Here is a 22,311-nt window from a genome sequence, read left to right as displayed (position 1 = left end):
GCAGATATTTAATATTAGACAGTTGTGCAGAATTATATTAATCAGAATTATATTATTTGTTTATTAGAGAGGATAGCATGCAACCTACACAGAATGTTTAATTTGGTATATGTTTGCTTTCCCTTTAGTGTTCCTGACTGTTGGAAAGTGGCTTACTTACAAATAACAGGATGACATAAGTGTTCTGTTTGGATGCAGACAGTTACTGTGGCATTTACCTTATTTGTATGTATCATCACTCTCTCCTGCATGTGACTCACAGATGCAGGTCCAGCCTCTTGCATTGAGAGATTTCCTGTCAGGGACAGCAAGCATGGTAAGAAGTTAACAATCTTGGCTAGCATTACATTGTACACTATTAAAATATCTATTGGATTTATTTACCACAAATCAAAAAAAATGTTTTACTCTGGGCAGCAAGTTTAGAATGTTCATCTTTACAGTATGGCATGGTGTGCAGTCAGAGACTCTGTGATGTAATGGAGGATAAACACAGTTTACACACTTATTTTGTGAATAGGGTTTATGCACATTTATTTTATTATCTAGGTTAGTCTCATTGAGATAACAATCTGGTAATATCTGCAATATTGCAGTGTCTGCAATCAGAATCAGGGTGGCTGTGCAAAGTCAAGTGTAGTGGAATAGTTGTTTATTTGCTTTTATACAACGGGTGGGTCTAATTCTGGATGCTCATTGGTTAAAACCGCATTCCAGCCGGTGCCTATTCAACAAGTTACCACCAGCTAAAGCTATGACGTTGAAATGCCTATTTACTTTGTTCCATCTTACTGCGCAATCCACTGTCTCATCAGCCCAGCCAGGCAATGTCCATCTCCACTATAAAAAGCATCTAGACATTATCTCCCATTTCTTTTAGACTAGGAATTGGTTTTCAACAGCGGAGATTTGTATATACCTTGCTGTCTGTCTCTCCGACATCTGCAACATTGTTTCAATATTTCAATTAGATCTCCAGCTGTCCCATAGTAATGAAGTTGTTGGGAGTCAGGACAAGTGACAGGCAGGCAGCTTTTCTCAGTCAGTCAAAATCATGAATCACCATCATTTTTATTTACATATACAAAAAAAATGTCAATAGAAAACTTCAATTTGAAGTGATTGTGTTAGCTGTGTTGGTGGCCTGTTCCTCTGAACAACAGTCTTCTATACCAGGTGAAATCGCGCATCATTCGCTTATTCTTATGAATGTATGCAAATAAATGTCACTAAAAAACAGCTTAAACAGCAATTACTTTGCTGTTAATCTGGCTGCACTGTTTGACGTGACTGTAAATTAGCCATAGTTGGCTAGCTAGCAAACAAGGGATAAGAACGTTGCCAGCCAGTATGGCAATAGAACATTTAGAACGAACGACTGGGACACTTCCATAGATACAGAACAAAAAGACTTAACGACTGGGTCGCGTCTCTGGCAACCGAACAGATAGAACGAACGACCAGCCGGCTTTGGTAGCAATCATAGATTTGCGTCAGGACTATATCTTGTGGAAGGATGAAATAGTATGAGTAAATGTATGAAAATAAAGATTTAATTAAAATATATCCATTTTTATTTGAATGTGTTGCTAACCCATTGTATAAAATTGATAGTGACTTCGAAGCCGGTGTTTGGAGTATATATCGGCACGGTTTGCCTGCACTCGACTTCATCTCGGGCCTAACAACACCCATGCCAATATATCCTCCAAACACCGGCTTCTCGGGCATTATCACTTAATTATTTGAATCCTGACCTGAAGTTTTCTGTAAGGTTTTTGATGACACATTAAATGTATGTCTCTACTGTACCTCATTAAACTGTCCTGTTGATTGGGTTATCAAACGCATATCAGTAAACAAAGCCACTGGTCCAGACAACATCATTAATCATGATCTGAAATCCTGTCATAAGGAATTATCAGGTGTGTTCTGTTAGCTGTTCAATCGCTCCCTGAGTACCAACTTTGTGGCAATTATTTTATTTATTTTGGTAATTCAAGTTTTATCTCATTGATGCTAGAACAAGGTTTTTTGTCAACGATCTACAAAAAATACTCTAATGTCAAAGTGGAAGAAACCCCCCCCCCCCAAAAAGAAATAATCATGGAAAATGGAAAATTAATACTGTATATTTTGATTAGATAAGTATTCAACCATCTGAGTCAATACTTAGAATGACCTTTGGCAGCAACTAGAGATGTGAGTCTTTTTGGGTAAGTGTTTAAGAGCTTAGCACACCTGGATTGTACAATATTTTCCCATTTATTCTGTTTAAAACTCTTCAAGCTCTGTAAAGTTGGTTGTTGATCATTACTAGACAGCTGTTTCCAAGTCTTGCCATAGATTTTCAATCTGATTTCAGTCAAAACTGTAACTAGGCCACTAAGGAACATTCAACGTCGTCTTGGTAAGCAAATCCTGTGTATTTTTGGCCTTAGGTTATTGTCCTGCTGAAAGGTGAATTTTGCCTTTGCTTAGCTCTATTCTGTTACTTTTTATCCTAAAAACTGCCCATAACAGGATGCAGACCCCCATGCTTGAAATATGAAGAGTGGTACTCAGTGATGTGTGTTCAGGATTCAGCTTTGCATTCAGGACAAAAAGTACATTTCTTTGCCACATTTTTTGCAGTATTACTGTAGTGCTTTTCTTTAGTGCCTGATGGACATTCATCATATCATTGTTACAGTTGTAAATATGTATATATTATTATTGTAATTGTTTAATTCACTTCTCTTTTTGACCTGCACTGTTGGAGCTCGGAGCTTAAGAATTACACTGCACCCTGCAATTACATATGCGACCCTGTGCATATGACTAATAAACTAATCTAAACTATAGAAGTACCCACCCTGAGACCACCTACATCAAATACTTGGATGACACTTGTATCCTTGACACATCCAATTCTGGAAAGTTTGACCTCTGGTGTAAGAAGAACATCCAAAGACCTCATCATAAACTTTAGGAAGGTAGCATCAGCTCCAGAGACCAGAGCATAGAAGAGGTGGAGGAATACAAACAGTATCTCGGCACAATAAAAAACGATGGGCGAGTGTAGTAAAAAATGTCAATCCATACTGTATTTGCAAAAGCTAAGAAGGTTGAATGCGAATCAATCCGTTTTGCAGTCCTTTTTATAGATGCTTTATTGAGCTTGTCATCACATTTAGTATAGTTGTCTATTTGGCTCGCTCACATAGGCAAGTCAGAATAACAGAGAGAGGTGTGCAGGTCAGTGAAAAGATTGTAGGGTGTAAAGCTCTCACAAGAGGGGGAAAGAAATTGCTTTAGATCAAGTACACATCTACTGAATAATCAATATGTAATAGTACTTCCTTAAGGGTGCAGTTTTCAGGTCTTTACCTCTTAAAACCAAGAGAGCCACTAACAGTTTTTTACCGGCATCAGTATCTGTTATGTTTACTATAGTTTTGCAGCAACTGAAGTTCCTTCTGCGAAACATAAAGTGATTCTATTTTATCTGTCTCTGGATTCCTTGTAGAATCAAGAATTCCTCTTGATTCCTACGTTTTCCCTCAATTTGATATTACATTTTACTTCTCATCTCTTGCTTATTCCTTTTGCTTTTGGATTGAATTTGTATAAGTATACTTTTAGTAACTTCATACAGTTCAGGTACCCACTTTTATTGGGTCTCTATGTATGTTAAACCATTCTCCTTGTTTTTGACATCATTGCCATTGGACATCGTATTGGCCAATAATTGTCTATTTGCAGTCTGGTTAAGGTAAAGACAGATCAACCAAATTACAACTAGCTGAAGATATTTTTCATTACTACATCAAAATGTTTCATTTTTATTGTTATCTGGGTTGTTTTGTCCACTGCTCAGAATCACATAAAACTGTCATTAAAAAATGTAATATTTCTAGTAATGTAAAAATACTATTTATTTTGTATAAATCCTGACCATGATGACATTAACTGCCAATGATGTCCTTAGGCCTAGGGCAAGCTAATACTCACAGCACTGAAATGATGAAAGATCCCTTTCAGTATGTATGACAACAGATTAACAATATGATATGATGTGGGTACTAGTGGACAAGTCCATTTCTGTCCAGCATATCACTGGGCCAGGTGATTATTAGTCAATTTGAGATAAATGACCTATTTAGATTATGGAACGTTAAATGTCCCTGATGTCTATACCAGACATGGGAAACCTTTGGCATACAGGTAACATGTTACAAGCAATACACAGAGTGGCTATTTAAATTGACTTTATTCTTCTCATGTTGCATGGAGAATAAAGAAAGACCAAAGCACTACAATCAATAGATTTTCAGAAAGGTCCATCCGAGAGCTTCACTCTTCATAATGTCCTTTCTGTGACAAAGAAGATAAATAAAGGTTGAGAAAATTGTGTATTTTCAAAAAACATTCTTATGAAATACTGTTCTTCATGTAAATCTTACCATCAACTATTCCAATAAATCATTTATTAAAACATTTTTGCTTGCCATAGCACAGAAAGTGACCACTGAAACCAAGATATGCTTTTGAAATAATGTTTGTGAACAATAATCCAATTCATATTTGATCCTGTCTTATACAATATATAACAAAAAATATGTAATGAATAATAGTATGGCTGTTGGACATCAAATACTTACAAAGCGATTGAGGTAGAGGCTGTTGTCATACATGTGGGAATTTACAAATTATAACCAACATAATTCTTTTCATTAAAGGAACTGACCTGGGAGCCGGCATCACAACTCTTGGCCTCACTCCTCATCCTTTCCTTTCTGTGACAGAGAAGATGGATGGATTATGAGAACATTTTAATACTACTGGGTAAAGGAAAACATTTTATACTGCCATTTACTGGGTCCTTAAAATATATGATGGGAAACTTAAACAGTATGTGTATTATGGTACACTATGAACATCATGCTGTCCCATACAGATAGTAAACATGTATCTGATTCTCTTTACTGTGTTATAGACAACAGTAAGCTTTTACTAAATGTTTATTGGAGCAATATCGTCCAATTAAAGAATTCAATAAACACTCATATATTTTTCTCTTCAACTACAGTATTACAGAAATGAGTTACAACTGTTAAAGCTGTTTGCCACACAGATTCAAGGAGTAATCTAAAACAATTCTAGATTTAGCCACAATTAATAGGGAACTCCTCTCAAAAATCATTATCAGCTATGTTGGTCCTAGCCTGAGGTATTGAAAAATAAATCCATGATGTCATTCTGACTATTGGCATTCAATCAAAATGTCCCTTGATCTTGTCCTGTATAGTTTTAGAACACAATAGATGGCAGCAAATGAATAAACATACATTGTTATCAATTATGAATAACAATATATATATATAATGATATTATGAATAGCACATTTAATGAATATGCCTTAAAGCTTTTCAAATTGGAGGCTTTTTTCATCTACAGTGCCTTGCGAAATTATTCATACCTCTTGGATTTCTTCATGTTTTATTGTGTTACAAAGTGGGATTCAATTGGATTTAATTTACATTTTATTGTCAACAATCTACTCAAAACACTCTGTGATGTCAGCGGAAGATATATATTTTTTGATTAATACAAATTGGATAACTAAAATATAGTCGTTGCATAAATATCCTGCCCCTTGGTTTAGGCTAGCCTAAATAAATTCAGGAGTAAAATTTGTCTTAACAAATCACATGGACTCACTTTGTGTGAAAAAGGGTTGAAATTATGTTTTTTATGACTAACCCTTCCTCTATCCCCCATACATACATCTGTAAGGTCCCTCAGTCAAGTATTGCATTTCAAGCACAGATTTAACTAAAAGACCAGGGAGCTTTTAGAAAGCCTCATAAAGAAGGGCAGTGATTGGTAGATGGTTAACAATAACAAATCAGACATTGAATATCTCTTTAACCTTAAGCATGGTCAAGTTAATCCACCTAGACACATCAAAGATGCAGTCGTCCTTCTGAACTGAGCTGCAGGACAGGAATGAAACAGCTCAGGAGTGTCACCATTTGGCCATTGGTGTTTTAAAAAAAGTTAGTGTTCAATGGCTGTGAAGGGAAAAAACTGACGATGGATCAACAACATTGTAGTGACGCCACAATAATGACTTAAAAGAAAAATACAAATATACAGAATAAAATTAATTCTACAAAACAAAACACAGCAAAGGAATATACTTTTTGGCTTAACTAGGCCTAAAATTGCTGCCTAGCCATGATCCCCAACATCTTGACAGAACTTGAATAATTAGGAACATAATAATGGGCTAATATTACACAATCCAGGTGTGTAAAGCGCTTAAAGACTTACCCAAGAAGACTGACAGCTGTAATCGCTGCCAAAGATTTATTGACTTTGGGAGATGAACTCTTGAATTTCTATTCATCTTTGACATTACAGAGTATGTGTAGATTGTATGTGTATTTTGTGCAGATTGTTGACAAAAAATGCAGTTAAATCTATTTTAAATGCACTTTGTAATACAACAAAATGTGAAGAAATCCAAGGGGTATGAATATTTTGCAATGCACTGTACATTGGGACACTGCAGTATAAGGGAATTCTGCAAATGATCCTTTAGGATTCTTAAAAAGTGACTTTACTGACCTTGGAACTGGCATCACGACTCTTGGCTCTCATCTTGTTGACCTGAGACTCAGCAATATCAGCCCTCTCTTCTGCCTCATCCAGTTCATGCTGAATCTTACGGAACTTGCCCAAATTGGAATTGGCTTGTTCCTCCTGTGAACATTTTTAAATATGATTTAAGTTTATAGCAAACAAAACAATTAGAAAATTACAGATGCATCAGTTAGATGATAGAAGGTTACTTACAGCCTCCTCTGAAGTTCTCTTGTAGGATTTGACCTTCAGCTGCAGTTTGTCCACCAGGTCCTGCAGGCGGCTCAAATTCTTACGGTCTTCTTCAGTCTGCACACAAAAAGAAGGGACAAAAAAAGAGTCATACTGGAGATGTATCTTACATTTGATTCTGAGCATGTTAATGTGAATTGTTAACTCTGCACTGTCAAATTAAAACAATGTACCTGGTATGTGAGCTCTTTGACGCGTCTCTCATATTTACGGACTCCTTTCACAGAATCACTGCTCCTCCTTTGCTCCAGTTCCACTTCAGTCTCTAGCTCTCTCACCTAGAAAGATATGATCATTGTTAACATACCATTTACAATTACTTTGTTAGTTACCACTACTTTCAATATTGAAGCTAGAAATATGACTAGAAATATGAAATGTGACATTGAATTAATAGAAGAGAATGTAGCTTAGACACTTACTCTGGCCTCCAGCTTCTGGATCTGCTTCTTGCCACCCTTCATGGCGATTTGTTCAGCTTCATCCAGGCGGTGCTGCAGGTCCTTGATGGTCTGCTCCATGTTCTTTTTCATGCGCTCCAGGTGAGCACTGGTGTCCTGCTCCTTCTTCAGCTCTTCTGCCATCATGGCAGCATCAGTAATGGCCTTCTTGGCCTTTTCCTCAGCATTTCTGCACTCCTGCACAGCCTCCTCCACTTCATTCTGAAGCTGGGATGTGTCGCCCTCTAGCTTCTTCTTCTGGCTCAGTAAGCTGGTGTTCTACACATATATATGACAAATTATGTTTATATTACCTCTGCGTACCTCAGGAAGCAGACATTTAAAGATGGAATCCATAGTAGGGGAAACAGCGGCACTGTCTGTCCAACCGCCTTTCTTATTGTTTTTGTTTTGTTGACAAAGCAGAGGTGAGGAGTGTCACACAACATGGTACAGTACATTTTCTGCTGTTTTATCGTGCTTGCAATGATGTCCAAAGGGAAAAAACGGTGTTTTTCATTTGCAGTAACTTCTTTGTTGTTGTAATATCACAAACAGACATGTCAGTTTCACCATTAAGGACTCCATCTTTAAGGAGAACACTGTTCTATAATACTGACTTACCTGTGAGTGGAGCAGCTGAACTCTCTCACTAACATCCAGCAGTTCCTGCTCAGCCAGTTTGCGGCCTCTCTCAGTCTGCTCCACCAGGGCTCTCAGCTCATCCAGTTCAGCCTGCATCAGGTTGTTGCGTCTCTCCACAATGGCAATGTTCTCCTTCAGGTCATCATTGCTACGAAGAGCATCATCCAGCTGCAGTTGAGAATCCTGTAGAGAGAATTATTGATTTGACTATATTTATTGTATTGTTTCACAGTGTGGTTTGGCTTTTTCTGAATGCACAAGCAATGCTTTTAATTCAATGGTGTGGAAGTAATACCTTCAGATGGGAATGGAGACCCTTAAGTTGTTTCTGGGCCTCGGATGCCTGCCTGTTGGCCTGGCTGAGCTGGATCTCCATCTCATTGAGATCTCCCTCCATCTTCTTCTTCAGCCTGAGAGCTTCATTCCTGCTGCGAGTCTCTGACTCCAGGGAGCTTTGCAGGGTATCCACAACTCTCTGCTGGTTCCTCTTATTCATCTCCATTTCCTCATCCTTCTCCACCAGCTTCCGTTCAATGTCAGCTTTTACCTGATTGAACTCCAGCTGAGCTCTCAATATCTTTCCCTCCTCATGCTCTAGGGAGGCCTATGAGAACACATCCACCCATTGTTTGTAAAATCGTAAAATAAAATGTTGGTACTTTCACTATCTGTAAATGTTTTCTGTTCTCACCTCAGCTTCCTCTAGAGCAGACTGTATCTCAGCCTTCTCCTGCTCCAGCTGTTTACGGATCTTCTCCAGCTCATGGATGCTCTTTCCTCCTTCACCAAGCTGCTCAGTCAGGTCAGAAATTTCCTCTGTGGAAAAATGTAGTTGTACATCAGAATATTTTTGGGATATCTGATCTCTATAACATATCAATATTTTATTGACTAAATTATATAGGCCATTAGTTCTTATGCTCTGACCTTGGAGGTTCTTGTTCTCCCTCTTCATGGTCTCAAGGTGATCCAGAGACTCCTCATAAGAGTTCTTGAGTTTGAAGAGCTCAGTGCTGAGAGATCTGGCCTCTTTCTGGGAGCTCTCCAGCTCAGTCTGAGATTCCTCAAACTTCTGCTTCCAGTCAGCCAGGACCTGAAAATCATACAGGTATTTTAGGTAGTTTGAATGCAGTGTATGATTAAGATGAGATGTACTTTATTGTCCAATAACTTACAGAGAACAAAAATGTGTCTTTATGCTAACAAGCCAACTCCTTGAGACACACAGTATCCGGAAGCAATGGGTCAGGGGGTAAAGTGCCTTGCTCAAGGCCACGACGGCAGGTGATGGTAGGATGTAGGATGATGCCAGGAACTCTACGGTTTCCATCTCACTCCGCACCAGGCTTTCCGGTCTGAGGTTGCTAGCTAGATTTTCTAACCACTCGACCAGTGGTTCCCAACCTTTTTTGAACCATGTCACACTTTGATGGGCTAAAAAATTCTGCAGCCTCCCAAGTGGCGCAGCGGTCTAAGGCACTGCATCGCAGTGTTATGTGGCATCACTACAGCCTGGGGTTCGATCCCCAGGCTGTAGTGACTGGGAGTCCCATAAGGCGGCACATAATTGGCCCAGTGTCAGGGGAGGGTTTGACCGGGGGGGCTTTACTGGGCTCATCGCGATCTATCGACTCCTTGTGGCGGGCTGAGCGCCTGCAGGCTGACTACAGTCGTCAGTTGAATGGTGTTTCCTACGACACATTGCTGCTGCTGGTTTCTGGGTTAAGCGAGCGGGTGTTAAGGAGCGTTGTTTGCGGATCATGTTTCGGAGGACGCATGACTCAACCCCCGTCTCTCCCGAGCCCGTTGGGGAGTTGCAGCGATGAGACAAGATCGCAATTGGATATCACAAAATTGGGGAGAAAAAAGGGGTAAAAATATATGTATACTGTATATAAAATCTGCAGCACAACAAAAATTGTCCAATTAATTTATTTTGTGGTATTGACCTCCATCTGATCCATATTGCGAATCATCTATTTTCAATGACAAAGGTTTTTATAGATGAAATTGTGTTTATTTGATCTATTTTCATAGTCCCTTACTCATTATGATTAATTTGGAAGTACCCCTTTAAGAGCTTCCCGTGAATCCATGCTATAAATATTTTGTTTTCCTCTGTACATTAGGTCTTTAGATTAAAATAGGTTTGGGTGAGAGAAGACCGGTTTTTCTGCATTGTAAAGGTGCAACCACGGACACAAAACTATGCTCTGCCTTTTTCTATGGCAGAGGCTATGATACACAGCTAAGCATAATCAGACTTGCCTTTGCTAATGGTTTCTCACAAGGTGAAGTAAAATGATACAAATGACTTTGAAAATGGATTCAATTGAGATTATTTTCGTAATTGGCCTAAACACAATACCCCGTACTGTCAAAGTGTTATTAGGTTCCTCAAAATCTTACAATACAAATTCATTAAAAATGAAAAGTTGAAATGTCTTGGGTCAATAAGTATTCAACACTTTGTTATGGCAAGCCAAATAAATTCAGGAGTAAAAATGTGTATAACAAGTCACATAATAAATTGCATGGAATAACTCTGTGTGCAATAATAGTGTTTAACAGGATTTAACAGGACTACCTCATCTCTGTACCCAACACATACAATTATCTGTAAGGTCTCTCAGTCAATTTCAAACAGATTCAACCACAAAGACCAGGGAGGTTTTCCAATTCCTCACAAAGAAGGGCACCTATTGGTAGATGGTTAAAAAAAGTAGACAGAATATCTCTTTGAGCATGGTGAAGTTATTAATTACACTTTGGATTGTGTATCAATACACCCAGTCACTACAAAGATACAGACATCCTTCCTAACTCAGTTGCCTGAGAGGAAGGAAACCGCTAAGGGATTTCACCATGAGGCCAATGGTGACTTTAAAACAGTCACAGAGTTTAATGGCTGTAATAGGAGAAAACTGACAATGGATCAACAACATTGTACTTACTCCACAATACTAACCTAATTGGCAGAGTGAAAAGAAGGAAGCCTGTACAGAAAAAAACACTCCAAAACATGCATCCTGTTTGCAACAAGGCACTAAAGTAATACTGCCAAAAATGTGGCAAAGTAATTCAATTTTTGTCCTGAATACAAAGTGTTATGTTTGGGGAAAATCCAATAGAACACAGTACCACTCTCCATATTTCAAGCATAGTGGTGGCTGCATCATGTTATGGATATGCTTATAATCATTAAGGACTGGGGAGTTTTGGGGGGATAAAAAAGAAACGGATTGGAACGAAGTACAGGCAAAATCCTAGAGGAAGATGAATTTACCTTTCAGCAGGAAAATAAAACACAAAGCCAAATCTACAAGACATTGAATGTTCCAGAGTGGCCAAGTTACAGTTTTGACTTAAATCTACTTGGAAAATCTATAGCAAGACCTGAAAATGGTTGTCTCACAATGATCAACAACAAATTGACAGTGCTTCAAGAATTTTGAAAACAGTAATGGGCAAATGTTGCACATTCCAGGTGTGGAAAGCTCTTAGACTTCAACAAAGTATTGACTCAGGGGTCTGAATACTTATTTAAAGGAGATATTTCTGTATTTAATTTTCAATAAATTTGCTAACATTTCTAAAATCAAGTTTTCACTTTGTTATTAGACAGTGTGTTGAAGAAGGCGCAACATCGCCTCTTCAACCATAAAATTTGTCTTGGCCCCTAAGACCCTCACAAACTTTTATAGATGCACAATTGAGAGCATCCTGTCGGCCTGTATCACTGCCTGGTACGGCAACTACACCACCCGCAACCGCAGGGCTCTCCAGAAGGTAGTTCGGTCTGCCCAACGCATCACCGGGGACACACCGCCTGCCCTCCAGGACACCTATAGCACTCGATGTCACAGGAAGGTCAAAAATATCATCAAGGACGTCAACAACCCTAGCCACGGCCTGTTCACCCTGCTATCATCCAGAAAGCAAGGTCAGTACAGGTGCATCAAAGCTGGGACCGAGAGACTGAAAAACAGCTTCTATCTCAAGGCCATCAGACTGTTAATTAGCCATCACTAGCCGGCTACCACCCGATTACTCAACCCTGCACCTTAGAGGCTGCTGCCCTATATACATACACATGGAATCACTGGTCACTTTAATAATGGAACACTAGTCACTTTAATAATGTTTACATACTGCTTTACTCATTTCATATGTATATACTGTATTCTACTCTACTGTATTTGAGTCAATGCCATGTCGACATTGTTCATCCTAATATTTATATATTTCTTAATTCCATTATTTTACTTTTAGATTTGTGTGCATTGTTGTGAATTGTCAGATATTACTGCAATGTCGGAGCTAGGAACATTAGCATTTCGCTACACCCGCAATAACATCTGCTAAATATGTGTATGTGACCAATGAAATTTGATTTGATTTGAAGTTTTCACTTTGTTATTATGGGGTATTGTGTGTAGATGGGTGAGGAAAAAAATCGAATTCATCCATTTTGAAATCAGGCTGTAACACAACTAAATGTGGAATGAGTCAAGGGGTATGAATACTTTCTGGAAGCACTGTACTCCCAAGTCAAAATTCCATGTGTATTCCAAAGGACACGTTTATAAGTGAGTGTTCCAAAATCTTACCAGTCGAAAACCACTGCACAAGGCTACCTGCCACCCCTAATGTACTATAATGAAGGCTAATAGGACTTGTGTATTCCATATGTTTTTTTGTTACCTTGTCAAAGTTCCTTTGCTTCTTGTCCAGAGAGGCAGCAGCTGCATTAGATCTCTCCACATCCACCATGAGATCTTCAATCTCATTCTGGAGTCTGTGTTTAGTCTTCTCCAGGGATGAGCATTTAGCATTCACAGCTTCCACAGCTTCCTCTGCATCCTGCAGACGCTGAGCCAGCTTCTTCCTAGATTGACATACAGTAGATGAGAAACACATTTCAAAACAGTTGTTTAATATATAACGGTTGTATAAAAGGTAATCCATGTATTATTCATCATGTACATTTGTGTATCGCTCTTTCAGCCAAGGTTCAATAGCCTGAAAAGTAAGAGGAAGTAATAAAACATTCTTACTTTGCGTCCTCAAGCTCCTCAGTCTTCTGGATGGCATCAGTTTCATACTTGGTTCTCCACTGAGCCACCTCAGCATTAGCCTTGGACATGCCACGCTGCAATTCAGACTTGGCCTCCTGCTCCTCCTCATACTGCTCCCTCAACAGATCTGAGTCATGGCGAGCAGACTGCACTGCATGGGCAAGCGCGTTCTTTGCCTGGTAAGGAAATTTAAAAAACGATCTGTAATTATGCCTGAAGATAAATGTAGTTGGATAAGGGACTCTGCATTCTTTGTCTAAATACCTTGACTTCCTCCTCCAATTGTCTCTTGAGGTCTTCAATCTGCTGAACGTTGGACTGCTTACCTCTGGTCAGTTGAGAGACCAGAGAGTCCTTCTCCTCCAACTGTCTAGCAAGTTCACCTGTTTTCATGATATTCAAATTATTTTAAATTATATTACTTAATCAGGTTATTTATTGTGGCTGTTCATGTGGATGTCCAGGTTTTTTGTTAATATACCATTCTCAGTTTGAAGCTTTGCTTTCTGCATGGTGAAATCATTGATGGATCGCTGTCCTTCCTCAGCTTTCGTCCTGTATTCACTCATCTGGTCCTCTAGAGTGCGGCACATTTTCTCGAAGTTTGTCTTAAAACAGATTTTTTTTAATGACAGAACAGCAAACACTAGACAGCAACACAAGAAAAAGCATATATTTTATAGATTGCTCAATGATACCACATACTTTGGACTTGACAATCTGCTCCATGTTGGAGACCACATCATCCAGCTCCAGCCTGAGCTCACTCTTCTCCTTCTCCAGCTTCTGCTTCACTCTCTGAAGGTTGTCAATCTGTTCTCCCAGGTCAGCTACACTGTCAGCATTTTTCTTCCTCAGAGTGGCAGCTGTAGCCTCATGCTGCAGAGTAGCCTCTTCAAGGTCTCTGCGCACCTTCTGGAACTCAGCCTCCCTCTTCTTGTTCATCTCAATCTGGGCAGCAGTGGCTCCACCAGCCTCCTCCAGCCTCTCACTGATCTCTTCTAGCTCTCTGGACAAGTCTGCCCTCTGTTTCTCCACCTTGGCACGGGCAGCTCTTTCAGCCTCCAGCTCTTCCTCCAGCTCCTCAATGCGGGCCTGAAATGGTAGGAATTCAAATGTTCTGGTATGATCAGAACATAAGCATATGTAACAGAAAGATTCCCTTTTCAACGATGCTATTGAAATACCTGCAGCTCCTTCAGTTTCTTCTGAAGCTGGGCACTCATGGCCTGCTCGTCCTCAATCTTGCTGTTGAGTTGGCTCATCTCAAAGTCCTTTCTGTTGAGATGAATATGCATTTTTAGTGTTTTCTATTGAATAATACTTTGTTAGCATATTTTGATCTCTGATCTTACTTCTTCATTCTCTCCTCCATCTGCTGCTTGTCATTCTCCAGGTCCATTAGACTCTCCTGGGTCAACTTCAAGTCTCCCTCCAGCTTTCTCTTGGCTCTCTCTAGGTCCATTCTCACCTTCTTCTCTTGCTCCAGAGACCCTTCAAGCTGATAAAACATATATTGAACAATATTCAGAGTAACCAATTTACTGTAGCTAATGTTTTTGATATAACTGATTTTGCTGTAATTTTTATGAATTCCTATTTGATACTCACATCATCAACTTGCTGTTCCAGTTTGGCTTTGGCTTTGGTCAGCGTGTTGACTTTGTCCTCCTCACTCTGCAGATCATCCAACGTTTGCTGATGAGCCTCCTGCAGAGCCTTCTTCTCCTTGGTCAGCTTGGCAATGATTTCGTCCAGAGCTGCCATCTCCTCAGTCAGGTTTTTAACCTTAGGAAACAGAACGTTGTCATTACACTTCCTCCAAACTTATTAATTTGAGTTTTAACAACACAGTAATAAAGAAAAGTGTTTACCTTGTTCTCTGTGGCATGCTTTTCCTTCTCCACTTTAGCCAGAGTGAGCTCCAGATCATCAATGTCCTTCTTGAGTTCTGAGCACTCATCCTCCAGCTTCCTCTTCTTAGCAGTTAGCTCTGAATTCATCTCCTCCTCATCCTCCAGTCTTTCTGTCAGCTCTTTGGCTTTGGCCTCAAGCTGGATTTTGCTTTTGATCAGACCTTCACATCTCTCTTCAGCATCAACAATAGTGTCTTCTTGCTGTCAGTGTGTCAATATATTGTAAGTATGTCATATTCTCCAATGCTCAGAAGTTTGTTTGGAGGAAAAATATTTGGACACTACAAATGATTGACAAATGCTCCACTGATTGTACGTATCTATTTAGAAAATCATGTCTCTTTTCTCTCTGTTTTTCTATTTCTCTTGTTAGCTCTTAGCTAAAAGCTAACTAGTAAGGCCATTTTGACCAAAGATGTGACTGCAGCAAAGTAACTGTAGTGCAGTTAAAGTTACTCACAGTTTGGACAGCGAGCTGCAGGTCATTCTTCTCTTGGAGAAGGGAGACCATTTTCTCTTCCAGCTCCTTTCTACGGGCTTCAGATTTAGCATAAGCCTCTTTAAGCTTCAGGAATTCTTCCTTCATGTTGGCCATCTCCTTCTCAGTCTCTGCTGACTTCAGCAGAGGTTTGATCTTGAAGTACAGCTTCATCCAGGGCCAATTCTTGACACCCATGAAGGCACGAATGTTCCATTGGATCACAAGCAAGGCATCCCTGCAACATTTTTATAAAATATGGTTAATACAATCGTTCCTCACCACTAACATATGCTCTGCAAAATTTTAAGCTAATCTAATTTCTACCTGCGGTCAACCATTTTCTGGAACTCAATTCTAGCAAGTAGACCACGTGATCTGGCTTGGAATGCAGTGATGATAAGAGCGAGACGATCATCTCTCATCTCCTCAAGTAGACCCAGGAGACCAGCCTTGAAGAACACCTGAAGATACACAAAGGTCATATTGTGGTGCTTGGATCGTCTTGTATTTGGTGGGATTGTATTTTTCTGACAGTTGACTATAAATAATTTGAATGTGGTATCCCCCAGATTTACAAAACGTGGCAGTCATGATAAGATTGCTGATTTCTTGCTTCTGTATGGAGCAATTGATTTTATAACTTCAAACCCAGCATGTTGACCAAGAGTTACTAAATTTGGCAAGGTCTTTAAAAATAGAAAGTCCATCTCAAACGGTTTAGCCATTATGCTTTTAACTGCTTACTGTAGATCTAGATCTACTACATTGTGGCCCTATATCAAGTATAAATGTGTATTTCTTGACTTGACCCATTTGCCCAAGAGACAGATGACATGATATAAGCATTATCAGTTGTATATTAGCAGTTATTTCAAGAGTGGTTAATGGCCAACAAGCTGCATAATCCATAAACTAAAAGTAAAGCTATCATGCTTGTTAAAATAATTATAGTTTTCAACAACCATATTAATAGATTTCTTTTTATAAATAAAGTTTTGTCCGAAAATGCTGTTTGAGGTCCTTTCCTTAGTAGGTGACGTCAAGAGTTCAGCTTGTGAGAGAAGAGGGAGCTCAGGATAATTGACGATTTTCACACTAGAATTATCATTTGGATGAGAGTTCAAGTGGATATTTTATGAGTCATATGTGGTAAATTCCCACTTCCCACTTGGTTACGAACACACAATTAGAGAACTTACCTTCGTGTGTCCTAATCTGTACTGGGTGTGGTCAATATCCAGAGAGCCCAGCAGTTTTTCTGATGCCTTCATGTTGTCCATGAACTGACCCTCAGGGATAGCTTTTGGATTGAGGATGCGGTATCTGAATTTAAATTAGAAAACAATAATCTTCAAAAATGGAACACCTGAATAGGTAAACAGTTGAATTTATTTTGATAAGGAAATGAATCATTATTTTACCTTTGTTTGAAGTCAGCATACAGGATTCTGTTTGGGAAGCCCTTTCTGCAGATCCTGATGCCTTCCAGCACACCGTTACAGCGCAGCTGGTGCATGACCAGAGGATTCTCCATGGCCCCAGGAGTCTTGGTCTCATTGGGGATGATGCAACGCACAAAGTGGGGGTGAGTAGACCTCAAATTGGTCATGAGTTTACCCAAGTTCTCCTGTGAGTATGACAAATGTAGAATTTTACATCGGTGAATGAGTCTCCAAGTACCTCACGAGTCACCACAGCATTTAATGCTAACATGCCAATCCACAACATACTGGCATCTCAAGTATAGTGCAAATATAATATATTTGTTAATCATACATATGTTTATTTAAGCTCAGATTTACCCTGTGCAATGCAGACACAGTCTGGAAGGAAGAGCCTTTCTTCTTTTTTCCTCCTGCCGCTTTTTCTTCAGGTGCTGTATGATAATGAAATAACTATTTAAATATACTATTTTTACGACTATGATATACTGTGGATTGTTATTTATTTGAGTGTGTTGTAGTCTTTGCAGATATAAACACATAGTACCTCCTTCTGCACCAGCATAGTTTGCAAATAGGTTGGCCAGGAACTTAAGACTTGACTTCTGGAACAGTCCGACCACAGTCTCATTCAGAGGATCCTTGTTCTTCACCAGCCAGTTACCAATGTTGTAGTCAACAATGCCAGCATAGTGAACCATGGAGAAATGGGCCTCTGGTTTACCCTTAACAATCCTAGGCTTCTGGAAGCATGCATTTTTGCCCAGATGCGTATCATACAGCTTAGCTTTGAATGTATTATCACTGGCCTTAGGGAACATGCACTCCTCTTCAAGGATGGACATGATACCCATGGGCTGGTGGAAGGAATGAATGAAAATACATTTATGTTAAGGGAAAAGCATTGTGAATAAATATCAGAATAATTTGTCATTGAAGCACATTTATGAAGACTGTCCTTGTAATATTTTAAATCTCAAAGATTACTTAGGATACATCATATAAACTTCTGCACAACTGAAGATACCAACCCTTTCAATGAGGTCAATGCAGGCAGCCAAGTCCATGCCAAAGTCAATGAACTCCCAGACAATTCCCTCTTTCTTATACTCTTCCTGCTCCAGCACAAACATGTGGTGGTTGAAGAACTGCTGCAGCTTCTCATTAGTGAAGTTGATGCACAGCTGTTCAAATGTGTTGAACTGGAATAGAAGTTCACAGTTACTTTATCTTGTCAGCTGTAATTTTTTAGATGAATCGTTTTATGATGTGTCCTTTTTATCAAATTTTTATCAAACACTCACCTCAAAGATCTCAAAGCCAGCAATGTCCAGCACACCAATGTAGTGCTGGCGAGCATTCTTAGTGTCCAGAGTAAGGTTGATTCTTATCACCATCCAAAGGAACATGTTCTCGTAAATTTTCTTTGCCAGTGCACCAACAGCGTAGTACACCTACAAAATATTGAGAGAAGAAAATACCTCAACATAAACACATAGGGACAGTTTCCAAGACACCGATCGGCCTAGTCCTGGACCAAAAAAGCATGTTAAATCGGGAATTACAGGTATGAACATCTTAGCAACTTTATAGACAAGTTTCATGCTCAATATCATGACATTTTTTGGGAGACTCACCTGGTTGACATTCTGACCTTTGGTGACCCACTCATTTCCAACCTTGACCCTTGGGTTACACAAGCCCTTGACTAGGTCAGCAGAGTTGAGGCACATCAGATATGCAGCTTTGTCAAGATCTAGAAAGGCAAAGTTTTATGATTGGAAGAGGCAATCTAACTGATTTTAGATTTTCAGATTTTTCAGATACTACTGCATATTGAAGTGAAAGGTTTTAAATCTTCAGCACTCACCCTCAGTGCCATCTGCCTCTGCTTGCTCCTCCCGCTGCTTATTCTTGAACTTCATGTTGCCGTAGTGCATGATGGCACCAACCAACTTATACATGCCATTCTTCTCCTCTTGGGAGAAGCCCAGCACATCAAAGGCATCCTAGTCCCAAATGAAAGGTAATTGTTTTGCATTGGAGAAGGGGTTGGAATATTATTGCATATACAGTATATAGATATATTACTCACATCAGTAGCCATTAGCTCATCTGAATCATTAATGGAGGTTACAGCAATCTCTCCTTGGGAGATGAAGGCATAGTCATAGGGATTGCTGGTGATGAGTAGCATCTCTGAAATGGAATTGAACAGCTCAGTTTATTTCTGTTGATGGTGTGGTATAGGTCATAACATAATATAATCAGTATTTGGATTGGGGTCAATTAGAAAATTGGCATTGTTTTTAAAACAGGTCATTTTATAAATAAACAGGTCAACAAATTAGCCCTAATCAAGTTTCAAAAACTGTAGCTTGAGATTGTTTTGTGTGTATTGAGTATTAGTGTTGTGTGCTTAAAAATCATTTAAATAATTGTAACTTTCTGGTGGACAAAGAAAATGTTAAAAACCACACTATATTGTTTTGTGAGGTTTACAGTGGGGGGGATGGGGGTAGCACACTGCCTGGGCTGCCTGTGCTGCACCATAAGAATTTAATTGGATTTCATCAGAAATGTTCAGTTTAATCCAGAATTGACCTCAACCATACTCAGTTTGATGATTCAATACTCACCCAGCAGTTCTGGTTTCTGTTGTGACAGGATCTGGTAGAAGATGTGGTAGTCTCTCTCAGCCTTGAGCTGGAAAGTTACACGTGACTTCTCCAGAAGATCTGATCAGTATGGAAAGTGCTTTTGATATGAATGTTTCCTGTCAAAGAGATCTGTTCAAGCCTGTGCATATTGAGCATTGTACTCACAAGTCTCAATGTCAGCAGATGAAAGCTTCCCAGTGACTCCAAAATGAATTCGGATGAATTTACCCTGTAAGTTATTGTCAAAGCAGAAATTAATAAGCACATTACATCTGGGTTCAAGTAGTATTTGTTTTCTTTTTGAATACCTTATGTGCGGATAATTGAGCTTGCATGGTGTAATGGAACTGATGGAATACTCCTACAAGTTTAAAATCCCACCTATCTGGTTCTCTAGGCAAACTCAATCAAACACTGAAAGTATTTAAAGGAAAACAAATAATATTTAAACCCAGCTTTGTTGCACACATACAGTCCCAAAAGGGAAGATTAGCTGATGACCTGAGGAAGATTAGCTGAAGTCATGACATCAACTAATTATATCCTAATAAAATCCAGATCCTAATAAAATTCAAACACAGAAGATAACAGATAAGACTAACATGTATTATAAGATTTAAATGATATTTGACTGCAAACAAAGACCGAACGTACAAATCGGGAGGAGTTGTCATTCCTGATGGTCTTGGCATTACCAAAAGCCTCCAGGGCAGGATTGGCCTGGATGATTTGATCCTCCAGGGTCCCCTACAAACCAACAACCACACAGTGTTAATATGCTGCAATAAAGATCTGTATGAAATATTTGGTTAACACATTCAGCCATGAAAAATGTTGCGGGCGTGGCAAATGGTGCAATTTTACAGTTTCAAAGCAAAAATTCTGCAATTCTATACATTTTGCCATGCGGCTGAGAATATTATTTTTAATTTTAAAGTTAATTTCCTTCAATAATTCTACACATTATGCCATGGCTTATACCTTGTTCTTATGCAATCTGAATGACTGAAACATTATAACATTTTGGGAATTTTAAATTCTCCCTGACTGTTTAATTTTTAATTGAGTGATTATTAGTTTTCAAAGATTATCTTATTTAAAATATTTTGATCCTTTATCGTTTCTATATACTTATCTGGTTTTAGTCGTTTAAGTTTACACTGAAAACGTATTTACCATCCCCACATTTTTTTCAAAAAATTATTATTAATATTAAAAAGTATATAAATGTTTTGTATTCTATTTTACCTTTTTTTCATCAGATGCACTTTTCTTTCCGCTAACAGCAGCAATGCTGGCGAAATACTGGATGACTCTCTTGGTGTTAACAGTCTTTCCAGCACCGGATTCTCCACTGGAATTGAAAATACAAATCTTTATGTCTCAGGATTTCTCTTCATTTTAAATAGCCTCAAATCAATACAGCATTGGGTTGATGTACTTACGTGATAAGGACAGACTGATTTTCCCTGTCTGTTGAAAGAAAACAGACAGTACATTTGTCATTTTCAAATGTAATTTTTCATGTCAATGAATAGGAAAGTTATATTTTACCTGACAACATGTACTGGTAGGCATTGTCAGAAATGGAGAAGATGTGAGGTGGAGCTTCACTCCTCTTCTTGCCTCTATATGCATTGACAACAGACTGATCGTACACTGGCAGCCACTTGTATGGGTTGACAGTGACACAGAACAGCCCTGAATAGGTCTGTGGAAAACGATGGGGATGCCGTAGATTTAGTTTTCTTAATTTGAATTAATATTTGATTTAATGGAGATATTAGCAGACAGGTCATTACTTACATAGATCATCCAGGCTGCGTAACGCTCTTTGAGGTTAAACAGCACAGCGGGCTCGTGCAGGAAGGTGAACATCGCCATGTCCTCAATTTTATCAAACTTTGGCGGGTTCTGGGGGTGGACGTCGTCCTCCTTCACAGTAACAGTCTGAAAGAAGAGCAAATTAAATTGTTTTGTTACATTTTAAAGATGAAGAGACAAATCCTAACTTGAGATTGATTACAAACAGTGTTGAATTTTCGCAAATTATACATTTACATGTAATGCCTAATTTGCATGTAATGCCTAATTTGCATGTAATGCCTAATTTACATGTAATGCCTAGATCTCATGTTAGGATTCTGCTTTTTTTATTTTCTCTTGTGAGAATAATTTTAATAGTAAACATTAAAAGCACATAACTCAGCACATAACTCAGTTTATAATTAATAGTTCATCAATCATAGAGTTATCATAGTAGAAAAATGTATTATCTTATGATTTTCCAGAAATGTTTTTCACCAAAATATTTACCTTTCCAAACTCAGTTTCAGCGGTGACTTTAGCTCCATCTCTGCTGGTGATTGTGGCCTTGACGTATTCAACCTCAGGGTCAGGCACATAGCACTCTCTCTTTATGTCAAAGGGTCTAGTCTGGCATTCCATTCGCTCCTTGTCTGACTTACGCAGATAGGACGCTGCGGCGCCAAACTCTGCCATCAAACTGTCCCCCATTTTTTATTCTGTAAAGGCAGGAACAGAGCATTGAATACATACAGTATGTACATATTACGTACAGTACAAGGTGCAGACCCAAACATTGCCATCAACGCGGACCCCATTCTTAAATCTATGCAGGTATGTGTGTATCTATTATTATTAGGTTCAATTATCAATTACATTTATTTCAGTCAAATGTATTTATAAAGCCCTTTTACATGAGCCGATGTCACAAAGTGTTATACAGAAACCCAGCCGAAAACCC

At 38.9% G+C, this 22,311-nt stretch overlaps 1 protein-coding gene and 1 long non-coding RNA gene across 2 annotated transcripts in view; one reads left to right on the top strand and one right to left on the bottom strand.

Annotated features, from left to right (window-relative positions):
* Positions 1-4,740, top strand: part of LOC115195625 (uncharacterized) — a 36,734-nt gene extending 31,994 nt beyond the window's left edge. The window contains exons 3-4 of the long non-coding RNA XR_003878722.1: positions 263-316; positions 4,722-4,740. This is a non-coding gene — a long non-coding RNA (uncharacterized LOC115195625). The remainder of the gene's footprint in view (positions 1-262; positions 317-4,721) is intronic.
* Positions 4,234-22,061, bottom strand: LOC115195622 (myosin-7-like). The gene is made up of 38 exons (XM_029755679.1): positions 21,861-22,061; positions 21,351-21,494; positions 21,099-21,255; positions 20,990-21,017; positions 20,793-20,898; positions 20,199-20,291; positions 19,710-19,773; positions 19,524-19,622; positions 18,980-19,083; positions 18,755-18,893; positions 18,522-18,640; positions 18,189-18,338; positions 17,916-18,086; positions 17,432-17,741; positions 17,245-17,318; positions 16,864-17,069; positions 16,642-16,765; positions 15,767-15,903; positions 15,422-15,677; positions 14,920-15,162; positions 14,657-14,833; positions 14,401-14,546; positions 14,233-14,323; positions 13,751-14,140; positions 13,527-13,653; positions 13,310-13,428; positions 13,025-13,221; positions 12,672-12,855; positions 8,895-9,060; positions 8,659-8,783; positions 8,263-8,571; positions 7,947-8,150; positions 7,305-7,601; positions 7,056-7,160; positions 6,844-6,939; positions 6,616-6,750; positions 4,730-4,778; positions 4,234-4,356 (listed from the first exon to the last, which is right to left on the bottom strand). The coding sequence occupies exons 1-37, from the start codon at positions 22,059-22,061 to the stop codon at positions 4,758-4,760; spliced, it is 5,814 nt and encodes a 1,937-aa protein (XP_029611539.1). The 3' UTR covers positions 4,234-4,356; positions 4,730-4,757.
* Between the last annotated feature and the right edge of the window lie 250 nt (positions 22,062-22,311).

Source organism: Salmo trutta, chromosome 6 (genome assembly GCF_901001165.1).
Source record: "Salmo trutta chromosome 6, fSalTru1.1, whole genome shotgun sequence".
Classification (NCBI taxonomy): Eukaryota; Metazoa; Chordata; class Actinopteri; order Salmoniformes; family Salmonidae; genus Salmo; species Salmo trutta.
Note: the sequence above shows the minus strand (reverse complement) of the source record. Positions and strands in the feature narration are given on the sequence as shown.

Coding starts and splice junctions, on each gene's coding strand:
- LOC115195622 (XM_029755679.1), bottom strand. CDS start 22,061: ATGGGGGACAGTTTGATGGCAGAGTTTGGCGCCGCAGCGTCCTATCTG. Junction 17,742..17,915: donor GCATTGACCTCATTGAAAGG/GTTGGTATCTTC, acceptor TCCTTCCACCAG/CCCATGGGTATCATGTCCAT. Junction 7,161..7,304: donor TCCAGAAGCTGGAGGCCAGA/GTAAGTGTCTAA, acceptor ATATCTTTCTAG/GTGAGAGAGCTAGAGACTGA.